At 34.4% G+C, this 17,425-nt stretch overlaps 1 protein-coding gene across 1 annotated transcript in view; it reads left to right on the forward strand.

Annotated features, from left to right (window-relative positions):
• COG5 (component of oligomeric golgi complex 5) overlaps nucleotides 1-17,425 on the forward strand; it is a 284,025-nt gene that overhangs the window by 120,969 nt on the left and 145,631 nt on the right. The window contains exon 7 of the mRNA XM_079930906.1: nucleotides 12,508-12,638. Coding sequence (XP_079787032.1) covers nucleotides 12,508-12,638 — 131 coding nt within the window. The remainder of the gene's footprint in view (nucleotides 1-12,507; nucleotides 12,639-17,425) is intronic.

The raw sequence follows: 17,425 nt of genomic DNA on the forward strand, positions 1-17,425 counted from the left end.
CAGCCATAATTTCTTTAAATACATTTTTGATCCTCCCTTCTTCTTCTGGAACCCCTATTATGCATAGCTTGGCATTTATGTCATCCCATAGATCTCACACATTGCTTTCTTTTTTTTTTTTCCATTTGTGTTTCTGTCTGCTATTCTGACTGGGTGATTTCCATTATTCTATCTTACAGTTAGATCACTTATTTATTTGTTTATTTGTTTGTTTTGTCCGCACCATGTAGCTTGTAGGATCTTACTTCCCCAACCAGGGATTGAACCCCAAGGGCCATGGCAGTGAAAGTGCTGTGTCCTAACCACTGGACCACCAGGGAATTCCCCACTTATGCTCTTTTATGTCATTTATTTGGCTGTTCATTACTTCTAGATTGCTTTTTATCTTGGAAATTGAATTATCTATCTTTGATTGTTTCATCTTTGTAGTTTCTAGTTCCTTGTTACAGTGATCTGCGTTTCCGTCGATAATCTTTCTTAATTCAGTTAGCATTTTTATTACCACCTTTTTGAACTCATGGTCTGGTAGACTGGTGAGCTCTGTTTTATTATCTGTTTTTTCAGGGTATATCTCTTACTCTTTTAATTGGGAGTAGTTCCTTTGCCTTTTCATTTTAACTTTCTGTCTCAGTGAATTTAGGAGAAACAGTTATCTATCATGGTCTTGAAGAGGTGTTTTTATGAGGGAGCTTTCTGTGTAGACGTGTATGTCCAGTGTCTTTGGTGCGAGGGCTAGTTTTGATAGAGACACCAGTCATGTCCTTCCTCAAGGTGTGCTGGTTGTTATCACCTTGATAGGGAAGGGGTGTGGTTGATGTTAGGGGATCTAAAACCTGTGAAGTGGGATGTCCCCTCTGCTTTGTGGCTCTCACCATCCTGTCAGGTGCAGGATCTGCTTCCCAGTTGTTGGAGTAGAAGCTCTGAGAATCAGGCTGGATCATGTTCCTTTCCCCTTTAGTGCCTGTCCTGCTCCAAAGGAGCAAGTGAAGCAAGTAAAGCCCCTTCACTCACGGAGAGTCTAAGTACCACCTGTGTAGGTGTCTGTGGCTCTGTTCACATGCAGCTCACGTTTGCATCCCTTCCCCTGTTGTATTCGTCCCAGATCTAGTTCAGGTCTTTGGTGTGGAGTGGGCAGGGCTGGAGAGTTCTCTAGGCTGGGACTGGGGTTTCAGGCATTGTGACTGCAGGCATTGAGGTGGCCGTGCTGCTGCCAGAGATCCAGATTGCCTCGGTGGCTGTCTTCTCCCAAGACCTATCTGCCCCAGATCCCGTGCTAAGCTGCAATGTGGAGTGTGGTGGGGACTGGAGCATTCACTCTGGTGGGAGATGAACCATGGCATGTTTGCAGCACCACCTGAGCGTGCATTGACCATAGCCGCCACCCGCCCCACCTGGATCACATCCCAGGCCCTCCGACCCGGCCCCACCACCTGTCTGTGCGTAGCTAGACGAGGACCCGGTTGGCTGAGATCTTGTACCAAGCTGTGGTGTGGTAGGGCTGAGGTGTTTGCCTCGTCCGGATTAGAGAGTGTGGCAAGGCAGCAGCCTCCAGTGCAAGGCTCTCTCTGTCCTGACTCGTGGCAAGCCATCATGTGCGTGCTCCTTGTGAGTAGAGTCTAGGCATCTCCAGCCCTTCATCTGTCCCAGGGACCTCCCAGCAGCCAAGGGGGGTTGTCCTCCTCTGTGCAGGACCTTGGGACTCTGATTCCCAGATTGTGGCCTGTCCTGCTTGCTCCCCAGGGTGGGTGAGTGCCTGTGTGGACCTTTTCTTCCTCTCAGATCCCTCTCACGGGTGGGAGTCTCAGCCCTATGCCTTTTTCTGTCCTACCCAGTTACGTGGAGATCTTTCTTGCAGCTTCGGTGGTATAGGAGTTCTTTTGCCAGTTTCCACTTAGTTGTCTGTGAGAATTGTTCCACCTGTATAGTATTTTTGCTATGTTTTTGTAGGGGTCGTGATGAGCTACACGTCCTCCTATTCCACCATTTTGGTAATAATCCAGCTTTATATATCTTTTTCTGTCTTTTCCCTTTTAACTTATTTGTGTCTTCATGTTTTTCATGAGTTTTTTAATAGGCTATCTATAGTCCTTTTTTTAATCCAGTTTTATAATCTCTGCATCATATTTAGGATGTTTAGGCAGTTTAGATTTCATTGCATTATTGATGTGATTATATTTAATGCTACCATCTTGCTATTCCGTTTGTATCATCTTTTCATTGCTTCTCATTTTCTCTTCTGCTTTCTTTTGGAGTGTTTTTGATGACTACGGTTTACCTCATTTGTTGGCTTATTAGCTGTAAAGCTGTTTATGTTATGTTTATTTGTTACTTTAAGTTTTTATAATAAACATATTTAAATTATCAAAGTTTATCTTCCATGTATTCTAAGAGGAAACTCCTCTTGGTCATGATGTATTATTATTTTTATATATTACTAGATCCTATTTGCTAAAATTTGGTGAGGATTTTTGCATCTGTGCTTTTAAGGGAGATGGTTCTGTAGTTTTGTTTGTTTGCTAATATCTTTGTTTTTTTAGTAGGTAATCAGATTTGCTAATATTTTGAGGATTTCTGTGTCTATACTCTTGAGAGAGAATGTTTGCAGCTTTTTTTTTTTGATCTAGTTTTGAGAAGTGTTCCTTCTTCCATTGTGTAGTATTGGATTGTTTCTTTTTTCCATGATAGTGAGACCATCTGGGTTTGTAGATTTCTAATTCAGAATGTTTTGAATTACAAATTCAGTTTCTTTAATAGTTATATTTTCAGGTCATCTTGTATGAGTTCTGATAATTTCTTCTAAGTTGTAGAGCTATTCAAAGTATTCCATTATACTTCTAATGCTGTGAGTTCTGTAGTGGTATCATGTTTTTCACTCCTGTAATTGGTAATTTGTCTTCTATGCTTTTTCTTTCTTGGTCTTTCTGGGGGGTTATTAATTTTATTGATACTTGCAAAGAGTCTACTTTTGGTCTGATTGGTTTTCTGTTATTTTTGTTTTCAATTTCATTGATTTTCTGATATCTTTTTTAGTCCCTTTCTTCAGCTTGTTTTGGGTTTATTTTGCTTTTTTTCTATTTTCTTGAGGCAATAGCTTGCATTATTGAGACCTTTTTTTTTCCCTAATAACACATCTTTTTCTAAGAATGCATCTAGTGTTATTAAATTTCTTCCAACTCCCGCCTTGGTTGAATCCCACAGATTTCGATGTTGTTTTTTCATCTTCGTTCAGTTCAATATTTCTAAAAAAATTTCCTTTGAGATCTTTTGTGATCCACTGATTATCTGGAAATGTGTTGTTTAATTTTGAAATGTTTAGAAAATTTATAGGTATTTTTCTATTGCTGATTCTTAGTTTGATTCTATTATGATCAATTGAATTGTATGATTTCATTTCTTTTAAATGTAAGTTGTTTGTTTTGTGACCTAGGACATCCTCTGTCTTGGTTAACGTTCCGTGTGTAGTTGAACAGAATGTATATTCTGTTTTTGTTGGGTGGAGTGCTCTGTTGATGTCAACTAGTTTCCCTTGTTTTATGGTGGTCATTTTTTCTATTCCTTGTTGATTTTATCTAGTGCTTCTCAGTTGTTGAGGGAGGGGTATTGACTCCTGGTTAGATAATGTTTGGAAGGTAGGCACTAAATATAGCATCTGAATTATCTTCCTGGAGGGGAAAAAGGTTGGTTTTATATAAATCCATGTTTTAAAATTATAATGTCATAGCAACAGCACCATGGTTAGAAAGTCAAGGGAAGGGGGAAAAAAACACAAAACCCAACTGTGCCCAAAGGAAAGATAGAAAATACACTGTCTTCTTCTTTTTTTCTGTATTTATCTATGGCCCTGGGCAATTTTTTTGTGCTTGCTGGAAAAAAGAGTAAGACTTAGGAAAGGAAAACTAATCCCCTTTTTTAATAGTAAGGTTTTTCCCTACCCTAAAGTGAGAGCCAGAAAAAAAAATAAGGCTTTTGATGCTAAATTTTCACAAAGCTTTGAAGAACAAGCTCAGCCCTGAGACTTTGGACTTGAAGTATAAAGATTTCACACAAAGGAGTTTACTTAAGCCTGAGGCTTATTTTATGCATAGTTTAAGCAGTAGTATCAACTAAGGATTGGTTAGAAAAGTACAAATTTTACCTTTATGTTTTTTAGGTTTTTTTTTTTTTTTTTTGTAATACTGAACTCCTAAAGATTATGTTTTTCAAGGCCCTTTTCCCTTCCTCCCTCCATTAAAAAAAAAGGGGGGGTTAGTAACTAATACCCCATTTATGAAAATAAGAAACTACTTACATGCGTTTGGTGGTTTACAAAACGTTCTTCATACATATTATCTCATTCGATCCATACAACCCTGTGTGATTTGTAACACAGGTTTTTTATTGTTTACTTATGGAATCTCAGAAAGGTTAAGTGATTTTTCTCAGGTCATAGAATTGAGTAGAATAAAGTTCAGGTATTCTCATTCCTAACTCAGCCTTCTTTCTGTGATATTCTGCCTTTGAAAGGATATACCTGTTTTCTTGAATAGAATTGACTTTAAGTAAATGCTATTTTTATTGATGTTATAAGTGCTCCAGTAATCATGTACTATTATTTTACGTAAGGATAAATTTCAAAGATTATCAGAAAGCTTTAATAGATTTTCAGACATTGACTTAATCCTGAATTTTCTCTTACATGAACTTGTTTTTTTAATGTTCGTTTGATTAGTTACCCACTGATAACTATAAATTCTTTATATGTTTTTAATGGTAATACCTTTAAGTGTTTAATTTACTTCAAATTACTTTTATTCTTTTTCTGATTTTATTTTTTCATTAGAAGACGTTAGAAAATGTATATATTAGTAGTTGTGAAATTTGTCTTATAGTTTGTTTGGTTAAGGAATTATTTTCCCCTGTAGTGGGAATAAGTATTTTATATTGTTTAAATTTTTTTTCTATGATTGGTTTTATATATTGTGAGATGCTTTTTAAAAATAATTTTTCCTATTTGTTTAGTTATATTTTGGTTATTATATATTAAAACCTTACCCCTTTTAAACCCGTTATTTTGTTCTCGATTCTCTATGTCATTTTTACTTTTGTGCAAATACCACATTACTTTTTAAAAAGTTTGCTTTATAATTTCATTATGTTTTTATTTATTTTATACATTATTGAAAGCACTGCAATTTTACAGAAACATTTTTCTTGAAGATATTTTTTCCTATAGGCTGTTTTCTCATCAGATTCAAGATATCTACTTGAATATGATTAAAGTATGTCAAATATAAACAAACATTTTACACCTAGAATAAGAAAATGAAAATCAGTATGTATATGTAGTTGTCATTATTGAAGTTTTCTTGGGGTTTTTGACTTTTACTTTTTCTCTAACTTTATGTGTTTTCTAAGGTTTCTTTAGTGAAACAGTTTTTTTTTTTTTTTTTTTAATGAGCTGGGAGGGGAATATTTAAAATAACCCTATCTTAGACTTAGCCATTTGTTACAAATAACAAATAAGTATTCTGTGATGATGATGGTGTTGTTTTTATGATGATGGTGATGATGATACCTTCAGTAACTGGACACTTAGATCTCGTTGATTGGGTGAATTAATTTTATCAATATTGTAACCCTGTGGCATCCATGTTGTTTGGTGATGTTTTGTGGTGGTGGTTTGTTTTGTCTTCATTTACATTTGTTATTGAGCTCAGTATTGTCTAGGAACTGTGTTTTTATAAAACATATGATAAGGTGGCAAGGAAGATTGATGTTGCAGAACAAGTTAAAATGTAGTCGCTGTGATAAGCCCTGATCTTACAATATTATTTATTTTGATTTAAGATAAACTTTTTGTTGAATGGATTCTAGAATGACAGCTTTGCTCTCCAGATTATTATTCATCAGTTTGCCAGATAACCCTTTATAAATCACAGACTTACATTTTGCTGTTTGCTTTTGTAAAAGACAGGCTTTAGTCTGAAGTTTCTAAATAATCAGGGCTGTGTAGAAAAATCAGATGTGGAGCTTTTAGATAACATAATTGTATGAATGTATTCTGGAAATGGCCTTAGGAAGTAATGTATAAATAAATAACTAAAAATGAACAAACCAACAGACTGGGAAAATACTCATAGCAAATATGATAGGTAAACAGTGAATATTATCGTATAATTAATATAAAGTGATATAAAAATGATAGGGAGTAAAAATGATGTAGAGATTATCAAAAGGAGATACAGATAGTAAAAGTTATTCAGCCTCATCATTTAAAAATTCATGTCAGACCCTCAATAAGAACATACTTCTAGCAGTGTATAAAATATTCAATACAGGAATAACATCCAGTGCTATCCATGGTTAAGTAACTCCCATAGATTATTAGGAAAATGTTTAAAGTAGTATAGTCATTTTGAAAAGTAGTTTGATAATTTGTATCAATAAGCTTAAAATTGTTACTTTGATCTGGTAATTCTGCTTTGTTTCCCAAGGAAATAATTATAGATATTTAAAATTCTTATATGTATTTATGATAAATATTCCATTTAGGCAGATGGTTAAGTAATTTTTGTTCATTTATTTGATGAAATACTGTCAAAAACATATTTATAAGTACTATCATAGTATGGGTGAATGCTTATAACATTGTTAATAAAGAAGACATTGTAAATAAGTATAATTACAGATAAAAACATAAACAAAATAACTCGTGGGTAGTTTAAAAAGTAGGGTAAGAATTTAAAGGAATATAGTAGATACAAACAAGATTTTGAGTATTTTAGGAATATCTGAAGGTTGCTTGAGATTTCTCTGAGGCGCTTATCTGCATTGTGCTCTTTGCAAAGTCAGTGTGTAGGAGGGAGTCACTTTCTTCAGTGTAGCCAGCTGCCCAGTCCCTGTATGTCAATTTTTGCTTTTTCTGCTCTTTCTCACATAAATATCTAGGGGGAGGATATATGCTGTTTTGGAACTACTTGAGAATTTGAAGATTCACAAATTTGTGAGACATATTCACATGTATTCCAATAATCCACTTGGCAGTTGTTGCCTCTGTGTTGTGGGTTATATAATTTCCCTTCTTTGAAGTATTTTTCTGATTTTCAAAAATGAGCATGATATATATATTTTTTTATTTTTTGCGGTACGCAGGCCTCTCACTGTTGTGGCCTCTCCCGTTGCGGAGCACAGGCTCCGGACGCGCAGGTTCAGCGGCCATGGCTCACGGGCCCCGCCGCTCCGTGGCATGTGGGATCTTCCTGGACCGGGGCACAAACCCGTGTCCGCTGCATCGCCAGGCAGACTCTCAACCACTGCGCCACCAGGGAAGCCCTTCCCTTCTTTATTTTATTTTTTTATTTTTTTTGCGGTACGCAGGCCTCTCACTGTTGTGGCCTCTCCCGTTGCGGAGCACAGGCTCCGGACGCGCAGGTTGAGCGGCCATGGCTCACAGGCCCAGCCGCTCCGCGGCATGTGGGATCTTCCCGGACCGGGGCGCGAACCCGTGTCCCCTGCATTGGCAGGCGGACTCTCAACCACTGTACCACCAGGGAAGCCCGAGCATGATATTTTCAAAAGGAAAAGAAAAGCCTTTATTCAGTTACCAGTTAATAATCCTAGCATGAAACTCTTTTTCATTAGCGTATTCTGTTTTTCCTACAGTGGCTCATATGCCATTAATCCCATCTAGCGTTTGTACTTCTTATCTCTAGAAGTTCGATTTGTGCCTTACTTTATTACCCATGTCTTTACTAACATGTTTAGTCTTTTCTGTTTTGAACACGTGAAATACAGTTATAACTCTTGTAATGTCCTTGTTTATAATACTATAATCTGTGCCATTGGTTCATACTTATTTAATATTTAATGGAAAAATATAAAAATGCAGAAACATTTTTAACATGTGTAAACTACAAATACTACCTACCAAGTTTAAGTTTTAGAATATTATAAGCGTGTGGTATCACCTATCTCTATAACTTTTCTAAAGGTTGTTATTGTTTATATGTGTCCCTAAATAATATATTGTTTAATTATACATGTCTTAATATAAATTACCTCTTGCTGTGTGTATTCTTCTGAAACTTGTTCTTCCTTAACATTGTTATTGAGAGACGTCATTATTGATGTGTATACTTGTCATTGTTTGTTTTTACTCTTCTGTAGTAGTATTTTGAAGGAATATATTTTTATCTGTTCTCCAGTTGATGGTCATTTCAGTTATATACAGCTTTGTTTTGTTTTTTACAGTGCTTTTATGAACATTCTTGTATACGTCTTCCAATATACAAATATGAGAATTTCTCTGAGTTATGTGCCTAGGAGTGGCATATTTTGGTCATAGGGATATTCATATGAAATCTTATTAGATTATCCAAATTGATTTCCAAAGTGTTTTCTTCTCATTTACAATGTTTCTCTTTTTATATATATATATATATATATATACACACACACACACACATACAACATATACATAACATACACATATACATACATATATTTATATGTATGTATGTATGTATTTACTGTTACAATTAACATTGTAGAAAATATCTTTCCAAATATATTCACTTTTTTCTTCTTTTTAAATATTACTTATTTTAGAAAGAGAATCATTGATTTAGAGGATACAAATTTTTTATTAGTTAGCCACCTTATTTTAATTTTTATATTATTATTTTGACTTCCCATGTACTCTTTAATTTGGTTTTATTTGTTATGAAAGTATGCATGTATAACATATTCAAGTAGTTATCCAAAGTTTATTCTTAAAAATAGCAAGTCCCTGCCCTTTTTTCTGCCCCGTTTACTTTTCCCTAGAGGCCACCATTTTCACCATTTTTGCTGATTCTTTTGATATTTAGCTCCATAGCTCTAAATCACCTGCCTGTATTTCCAATTCGTAATTTTTAACTTCTTTGGCTTCCCACTTTGAAGCATGAAGATTTAGTCTCCTTCATTTTTTCCAACTTCCAACACCATCCCAACTTCACACCTGTACTCTTCCCTCATCTCTTTTATCCCCAGTAAATAATGTAGTGCTAACATTATTGTGAAAAGTAAATGCATAGCTGAGTCACTTAGCACACTATAATTACTCTTCTTTTTGTTTTTTTTTCTAAATAGAGGAGGATGCTAGTAAAGGAAGAGGCAGTGAGGATTTTGAAATCTTAAGGGGAATTTGTATCACAAAGGAGGATTTGTGGAAGGAGGTTAACATTAGTCAACAGGAAGCAGTAGATTCCATGAATGGGAGAGGAATATGATGAGAACGTTTATTCTGGTAGCCATGTGTAGTAACAACTAGAACATTGAAAGCCTATGAAAATGATTGGCATGTAATTTTTAAATTTAATTAAATTAATTAATTTATTTTATTTTTAATAAATGTATTTATTTATTTTTGGCTGCGTTGGGTCTTCGTTGCTGCCCACGGGCTTTTCTCTAGTAGCGGCGAGCCGGGGCTACTCTTCGTTGCGGTGCACGGGCTTCTCATTGCGGTGGCTTCTCTTGTTGCGGAGCACGGGCTCTAGGCGTGCGGGCTTCAGTAGCTGTGGCTTGTGGGCTCTAGAGTGCGGGCTCAGTAGTTGTGGCGCACGGGCTTAGTTGCTCCACGGCATGTGGGATCTTCCCGGACCAGGGCTCGAACCCATGTCCGCTGCATTGGCAGGCGATTCTCAACCACTGCACCACCAGGGAAGCCCATGTATTTTAGTTATAAATAATTTTTATGCCATTGAGGTTTAGTTTGAAGACTAAAGGAAAAAAAAGGGCAATCCTAGGAAATAATGCAGTAATCAATCACTGAGATCAAGTGACTGCTTGGGGCAAAGTGTAAGAAGTTTATTCTAAACTTTTAGTGATTTGAGACCAGGACAGTGAAAGTGGGGGAAATCAGAATGTATTTTTTAGTATCTTAAATTTCAAAATGGAGTACATTTGACCAAAAAAAAAAAAAAAAAAATTTGTTTATCTTACCCATCCTCTTGAAAAATTGTTTTAATTTTTAAATTTAATTGTATTAAACATTTTATTGGAGTATAGTTGATTTACAGTGGTTCAGGTGTACAGCATAGTGATTCAGTTATACACATACATATATATATATTCTTTTTCAGTTTCTTTTCCATTATAGGTTATTACAAGATATTGAATGTAGTTTCCTGCACTATACGGTAGCATCTTTTTATCTATTTTATATACAGTAGTGTGTATCTGTTAATCCCAAATTCCTAATTTATCCCCCCACTTTTCCCTTTGGTAACCATAAGTTTGTTTTCTATGTCTGTGAGTCTATTTTTGTTTTGGAAGTAAGTTCATTTGTATCTTTTTTTTAGATTCCACATATAAGTGATACCATGTGATATTTGTCTTTCTCTGTGTGACTTACTTCACTTAGTATGATAATCTCTTGGTCCATCCATGTTACTGCAAATGGCATTATTTCTTTTTTATGGCTGAAATTGTTTATATATACCACATCTTCTTTATCCATTCATCTGTTGACGGACGTTTAGGTTGCTTCCATGTCTTGGCTATTGGAAATAGTGCTTCTCTGAACATTGGGGTGCATCTATCTTTTTGAATTAGAGTTTTTTCTGGATATGTGCCCGGAGTAGAATTGCTGGGTCATATAGTGAGTCTGTTTTTAGCTTTTTAAGTAATATCCATACGGTTCTTCATAGTGGCTGCACCAGTTTACATTCCCACCAACAGTGTAGGAGGGTTCCCTTTTGTCTACACCCTCTCCAGCCTTTAATATTTGTAGACTTTTTGATGATAGCTATTCTGACTAGTGTGAGGTGATACCTCATTGTGTTGCTGATTTGCATTTCTTTAATAATTAGTGGTGTTGAACATCTTTTCATGTGCCTGTTGGCCATGTGTATGTCTTCAGAGAAATGTCAGTTTAGGTCTTGATCATTACCACAACTTAGGTTAAACATAATTTTCTCAAAATTTTCTGAAAAGTAAAATTTAAAAATCAGATTAAAAAGATTTTCTCTGGATTATAATCCACCCTACATTTACATGATAGATTGGTGTATAAAGTACTTTGGTATTCATGAATTTATTTTGATTCTGATGATAAGAGTTATGTAGGGTGTGAATTATAAATTATTGTCATTTTACAGATGAAAAAAATTGAGACTCAGGGTATATCACATGATTATGATCACCTAGTGAGTAAATTATGAGGCTGAATGTAAACTCAAATGATTTAAAGGCATTTTCAGTACTCTTCCCACTGTAGAAAGCTGTAAGTCCCTTTAGATAGACACATTTAAAAATGCTTATGGTTGAAGGACAGTTGGCAATAACCACTATTAGATGCCCTTTACATTGTTTCCTTCTGTCCTCTAGTGTAGAACTAACTATACTGTGTGCAATCAGCAGATATTTGAGTGCTAAGTGGTTAGTTAGCATTGTACTGGATGCTTTAATGTAGTTTCACCTAGGCAGTGCGTTGTGACCCAGCTGAAGAAAAATATGACAATATGTAAGTGCTAGGGATATATTTTAAGACTTAAAATTTAAAAATTCTAATTAGAGAATATAGTGAAAAACACACTTGATATTCTGTTGAGTAACTGGAAAACAGTCATCTTCTATCTAAATCATTTTTGTTTTTTAGAAACAATTTTTCTTGTTAAAATAGAAAATACGTTTTTTAGAACTGTGTCTAAGATGGATAATGAAACCTTGACCTTCATTTGTAGCATTTTAGTTACCTCAGATATGTCTAAGATTAAGCCATTAAATACATTTCTCAAAATCTAAATGTGCAGAGACAACTGTTGTTAACTTCTTGGTGGATACCTTTTCACACTTCTTGCCCTGTGTATATAACTCTCTAAGTAGAATATGTATAATTCTATGAATAGAGTTATAATTCTGTAAACTAAATTCTATAATTCTACTTATAGAAAATAAAGTTTACAGAATTATATAGTATGTAATCATATTTTATATGTAATTATATAAATGGAGTTAAGTTCTTTGTGTAATTTTTTTCATTCAGTCATATCATGAAAATCCTTCAATGGAAGTAAGTAAATTAGGTCTATTGTGTGATCATGTAAAGTGGTAGCGTGCTAAAGTTTTTTCATAATTAATTTATCATTGTCCAAGTGGTGGACATTTGTTTCAAAAGTTTTTTTATTATAGAATAATTTTTAAAACTGTCCTGCAACTTGAGAAATTTCTAAGATCATCAGGATCTTTATTTATATTAAATTTGGCACATTTTTTTGGTAACTTGTTGACATTACTTTGAATTTATAATAATCATAATTCTACTCTTGCTTTACCAACTCTGTAATGTTTGGAACTTTTTGCTCCAGAGTAAAGTTACTTATTAAGTAGAAAATGTTTGGGTAACTATGTTTTTTAAAATACAGATTTTGAAAGGGAATAGTGTTCAACAGCAATTCTATAATATTTCAAAGAAGTTAGACATGATGTTTTGATACCTTGATATTTATTCAATATTGAAATATTTAAATGTGTGTATTTTTTTAATAGATTATCTTTCTCAAGGAATAGATCTTGCTGGAATAGAAGTAATAGAAAATGATCTACTTTTTGTTGCGAGAGCTCGACTTGAAGTGGAAAATCAAGCTAAGCGCCTCCTGGAGCAGGGTGTGGAGACTCAGGTAATACAAATAATGTCACTTTTTTAATGTGAAAAATGTGTCATAATACAGATGAACATTTGATTTTGTGTTGAAAAAAGTAATGTATATCCTTATTTTATCACTGAAGAACTATGTCTACAATTTGAATTGGAGAGTAGGGCATAAAATAAGTACAAGGAAAATTTTTTAAATATATATTTACTTAATTCTACTGAAAATGGATTCTAAGATTTCTAATGTAAAATGTATATAATATGAAATATATTTTAATATAATGTGTATATGTAGATAGATAACAGATGTTGCGTAGGCTTCCTTTGTCCAAGTCACTGGTACTCATTTAAGCTTTTCAGCAACCCAGTAAGGATGGTATTACTGCTATTTCCATTTTACAAATGGGGAAACTGAGAGCTTAAATAATTGGTCGAAGATCACACATCCAATAAATGATGTAGTCTGGCAAACATTAAGTACTCTAACCCCAGAACCTTGCACCCTGAATAATCACTGTGCCAGAATTTTTTTTTTAGAAATTGACTCGAGATTTCTCCTAAGATATCATTTTCCTGATGCTTAATTTTCTGAATTACAAGAAACCTAGAGGTGTTGATGTAGTAGAATCAACAAATTAGATATAAATCTCAGTTTTTCTACATTTGTATTGCACCCAGATATTTTCTCCATTTGTACTGGACCCAAATACCATTATTAGTATCCATTTTAAAATTCATATTCTTTAAACCAGGAATTTCATTTTGTGCATTTGTATTGGACAAAAACAGTTTTATAAATATTCAGTTCTTTAAGTAGTCTCTGAATCAGGAAGGTATTTATTTGACTTCCAGTTCTTAACTGTTGTAATTAAAAATAACTGAATGTCAGTTACTGTTTTGAATGAATTTTTAAAGTTGATTATCATATATATAATGAAAAGTGAACAAATTATAGACATACATGTAGAATGAAATATCGCAGTGTGAACACACCTGTGAAATTAAAACCCAGCTCAAGAAATAGGACGTTACCAGCATTCCTGGAGTCTCTTCACTCCCTCTCACAATCACTCCTCTCTCTTTCTTTCCCAAAGGTAGCTTTTATTCTAATGCTAGAGTTTAGTTTTATCTGCTGCCAATCATGTTTTAACTCGCAGTCTCACTGTGAAGATAAAATGCTTATACTGTTTAAAAATAAGATACTTGTCTACATCAAATAATAGAGGAAATTTTATTCTCAAAGAAATATTTAAGGAATTCCAAGTCAATTTTGAATTAACATGAATATTTCTATAGAAAATGGCTTTAGCCCAGCTCATTTAGTTGCAGGAAAGGAAACAAGTAACATTTCAGAAAGTGCAGCATCACAAGATTTTTGTATTTGTCTAATGTTCCTATTATCACTACATTAGAGATTTAAAACTTTATAAATACTGTTTAGTATTTTTTTACCTGTGAAGTTTTTATTGCTATGTATGTATGTATATGTATGCATATATCTTTAATTTATGCAATTCTTAATAATTTACTGTATTTTAGAGTCATGGAAGTGAAAACTAATAATGGCAGAAAGGAGACAATATCACAGTTTGTAGAACTAAAATACGATTTTTAATAGAGATGGGGGATTTTAACACAAAGAAGTGGTTACTTTTAAAGGCTTATTTTTTATTGTATTCTCATATATTTAAAGTGGGAAAATATTTTCTAGGATAGTTGTGCCTAAGCAAACTTATTTTAGGTATGTTGCTATTTTGTGTACATTTTTTTAATATAAATTTATTTATTTTATTTTATTTGGCTGTGTTGGGTCTTCGCTGCTGCGTGCAGGCTTTCTCTAGTGCGGCGAGTGGGGGCTGCTCTTCGTTGTGGTGTGCGGGCTTCTCATTGCAGTGGCTTCTCTTTTTGCGGAGCACGGGCTCTAGGTGTGCGGGTTTCAGTAGTTGTGGCATGCGTGCTCAGTAGTTGTGGCGCACAGGCTTAGGTGCTCCGCGGCAGGTGGGATCTTCCCAGATCAGGGATGGAACTTGTGTCCCCTGCATTGGCAGGCAGATTCTTAACCACTGCGCCACCAGGGCAGTCCCATGTGTACATTTTAATAGTTGTCAAATATGACTTTGCTTCAGTTTTTAACTCATAGTGAAATTAAACTGTTAAACTTTTAAGGAACGAATATTCCCTAAATATTGATAGTGTTGTTATATTTTCAGACTCTAAAGTTAGTCAAAAGATTATTTAAGTTGGTGACTGTTGTTGTTTAGCCAGTGGCCTGTATGTAATTTATGAAATTGTTAGAGAGGTAAAGAAGAAAAAAATCTAAAATATTGTGTGTCTACATGGGTAAGTGTGAAATGGTCTGCGTAGAACCAGGGAGCTTTAATTTTGTTGTATGTTTCAGGCTGGTTTAGAGTAAAGTAGATTCTGCTCAGTGGATGGGAATATTGTCTCTGTAAGGCTGCATATATTATCATAGTTTGTTGACATTAGCCATTAATATTTTCCAATTCCTTAGTCTCGTTAAATTCCATAGGTATAACGTAACCTTCTTAGTATAATTTGGCTTCCTCCATAATTTTCCAAAAGGGAGATTTGCCAATATTAACATTCTGGTTCACTTCACAATTTTAACAATATTTATCATGTGTAAATTGATATTCGTGTTTATAACATCATTTATTTCTGAATTTAGTCATGTGTGTCTGTCTCCCTCAGACCTGGGTACTCTGCGTTATTTTCACAAAGTCAGGTTTCTGGCTTTGCAGAGCTGAGGAGATTAAACCCTTATCAGTAACGATGTCCCTGAGATAATGTTCTTGGGAAGCAGGATGTTTTAGTGGAAAGAGCCTGTGTTTTGGAGCCTCTTTCCTTTTCCTCTTAGAAAGCAACAAGTCAGAGGTGTCATCCAGCTGTGTCAGCAGGCAGTTTGGGAATTAAGGATGAAACTAACCTTTACTGAATGCCTCCTCTCTGCCAGGATTTTGTGTTAGTCACTTTACATTTGTTATCTCAGTCACAGTGACAAATATGTGAGGAAGATATAATTATCCACTTTTTATAGTTAAGGAAACAAAGGCCTGGAAAGGTTAAGAAATTAGCTGTAGATTACTCAGCTAGCAAGTAGTAGAGTCATGGTCTGGAGTGCTTGCTACCCCCCTTTCTTCAATAGAACCAAGCAGTTTATTCTAATTTTGTTAAATAATTACATTTTAAATCATTTGACAATTTGTGAAGCAATTTATATTGAGAAAGGAATTTTTAAAGTGTTAAACTTTCTTTGGGAAGCTTCCATGTGATGACTAATCTTAACCAGTTCCTCAAAATTTTTATGTTTCTCTGGCCATCTTTCTTTTTTCCATTCTCTGAAATGACTGTTTTAGACTCTCCACTTTCCACTAACCTTACCCTCTCACCCCACATACCAACTAAGGCGGATGCCCTTAATTTCTGCTTCACAGAGGTGCCTCTCACATCACCTGTACGCTGGATCCCGTTTTCTTATCTTGTTTATATTTCTGTCTCTCATATCTTCATCCTGTGTCTTTTACTTTGTTTCTTCTCATCAACATGTAAATATACACCTTTTATGCCACTCTCCCCTGTGTTCTCTATTTCTCAGTCTCACAAGCTTTCTTTTAGTTTTTCACATGCCCATTTTCCTTCCTCCTTTAGGGCTTTCATGTTCTTTTTATGCCTGGAATACTCTTTCCACTTCCCATTAAAACAGATGCTGCAGCTTATATCTATTTGCTTCTCGAAATATATTCTCCCATTTATAAGAAATAATTGAAATAGTTAAATATATTGTTAATATTTATTATATATATAGACTAAAACAGTAGCATTTTAATTTTGAAGTAATATTGCATTCATGAAATATTACACAGTTTCATAGTTTATAGGCTCATAACCTGAATAGAGATGTTCAGTACACAAGGAACTTTTGAAAAATTAACATGTCCTTACTTGAATTTAGTAATCAACTTCTGACATTAATTTGGTTTCTCAAAAATATTAGTGATCTTCTTTTACTGAGTATATAGTTGGGACCGTCATTTTCAATATCAATTAATTGTAAAACTTAAATTTACTAAAAGAAAATGAGTGTAATTTCTTTTTGTAGCATTCTTTTTCCAAAACCAAAAATTTTTAAATAAATGCAGATAACTTGTTTTTGATCATTACTGTTTTTTCCCTAGTTAATTGCTTAAATATGCTGTATTCATTTGTAGGTTTTAGTAGCTTTTGTAGCCTTACAAAGTCTCCACTACAGTTTTACAAAATTTATGTCTTGGAAGACATAAACTAAATAATTATTTAGATACTAAGGAACTGTTTTTTCTTCTTACAGTAGAAAATTATAAGTAAACTTCTGACTTCACAAAGCCTTATTAAGTTTATATGGAAAAGGTTTGTAGTGATACCACTGCTACTTTCTTTACACAATGTTTGGAAGGATTGATGACCCAGAGTTCATCTTCTGGTGAAGCATACCATTATCATCACATTAGAAAAACATTCGTCAATTCGACAGGCAGTGTTTGTCCCAAACATTGGGACCATCTGCAGCTCTTCCTTGATTCCTATTTCTCTTTTTTGCTGATCCTGAGAATCTTTCATTGAAAGAAGCCAGACAAAGAAAGAGAGAACCTTACAGTATTTTCAAGATCACAACAGACTCCATTACCTCAAGCTGTAACTAGCTTTCAAAAATAGGTGACAGAGATTTTGATCTGGATGAGTTCCTGCATCACCATAGATACCAGGCCCCCACAGTGAAATGATTACATTTTAATTAGAAAGATGGCTTTAACT

This window comes from Stenella coeruleoalba, assembly GCF_951394435.1.
Source record: "Stenella coeruleoalba genome assembly, chromosome: 9".
Classification (NCBI taxonomy): Eukaryota; Metazoa; Chordata; class Mammalia; order Artiodactyla; family Delphinidae; genus Stenella; species Stenella coeruleoalba.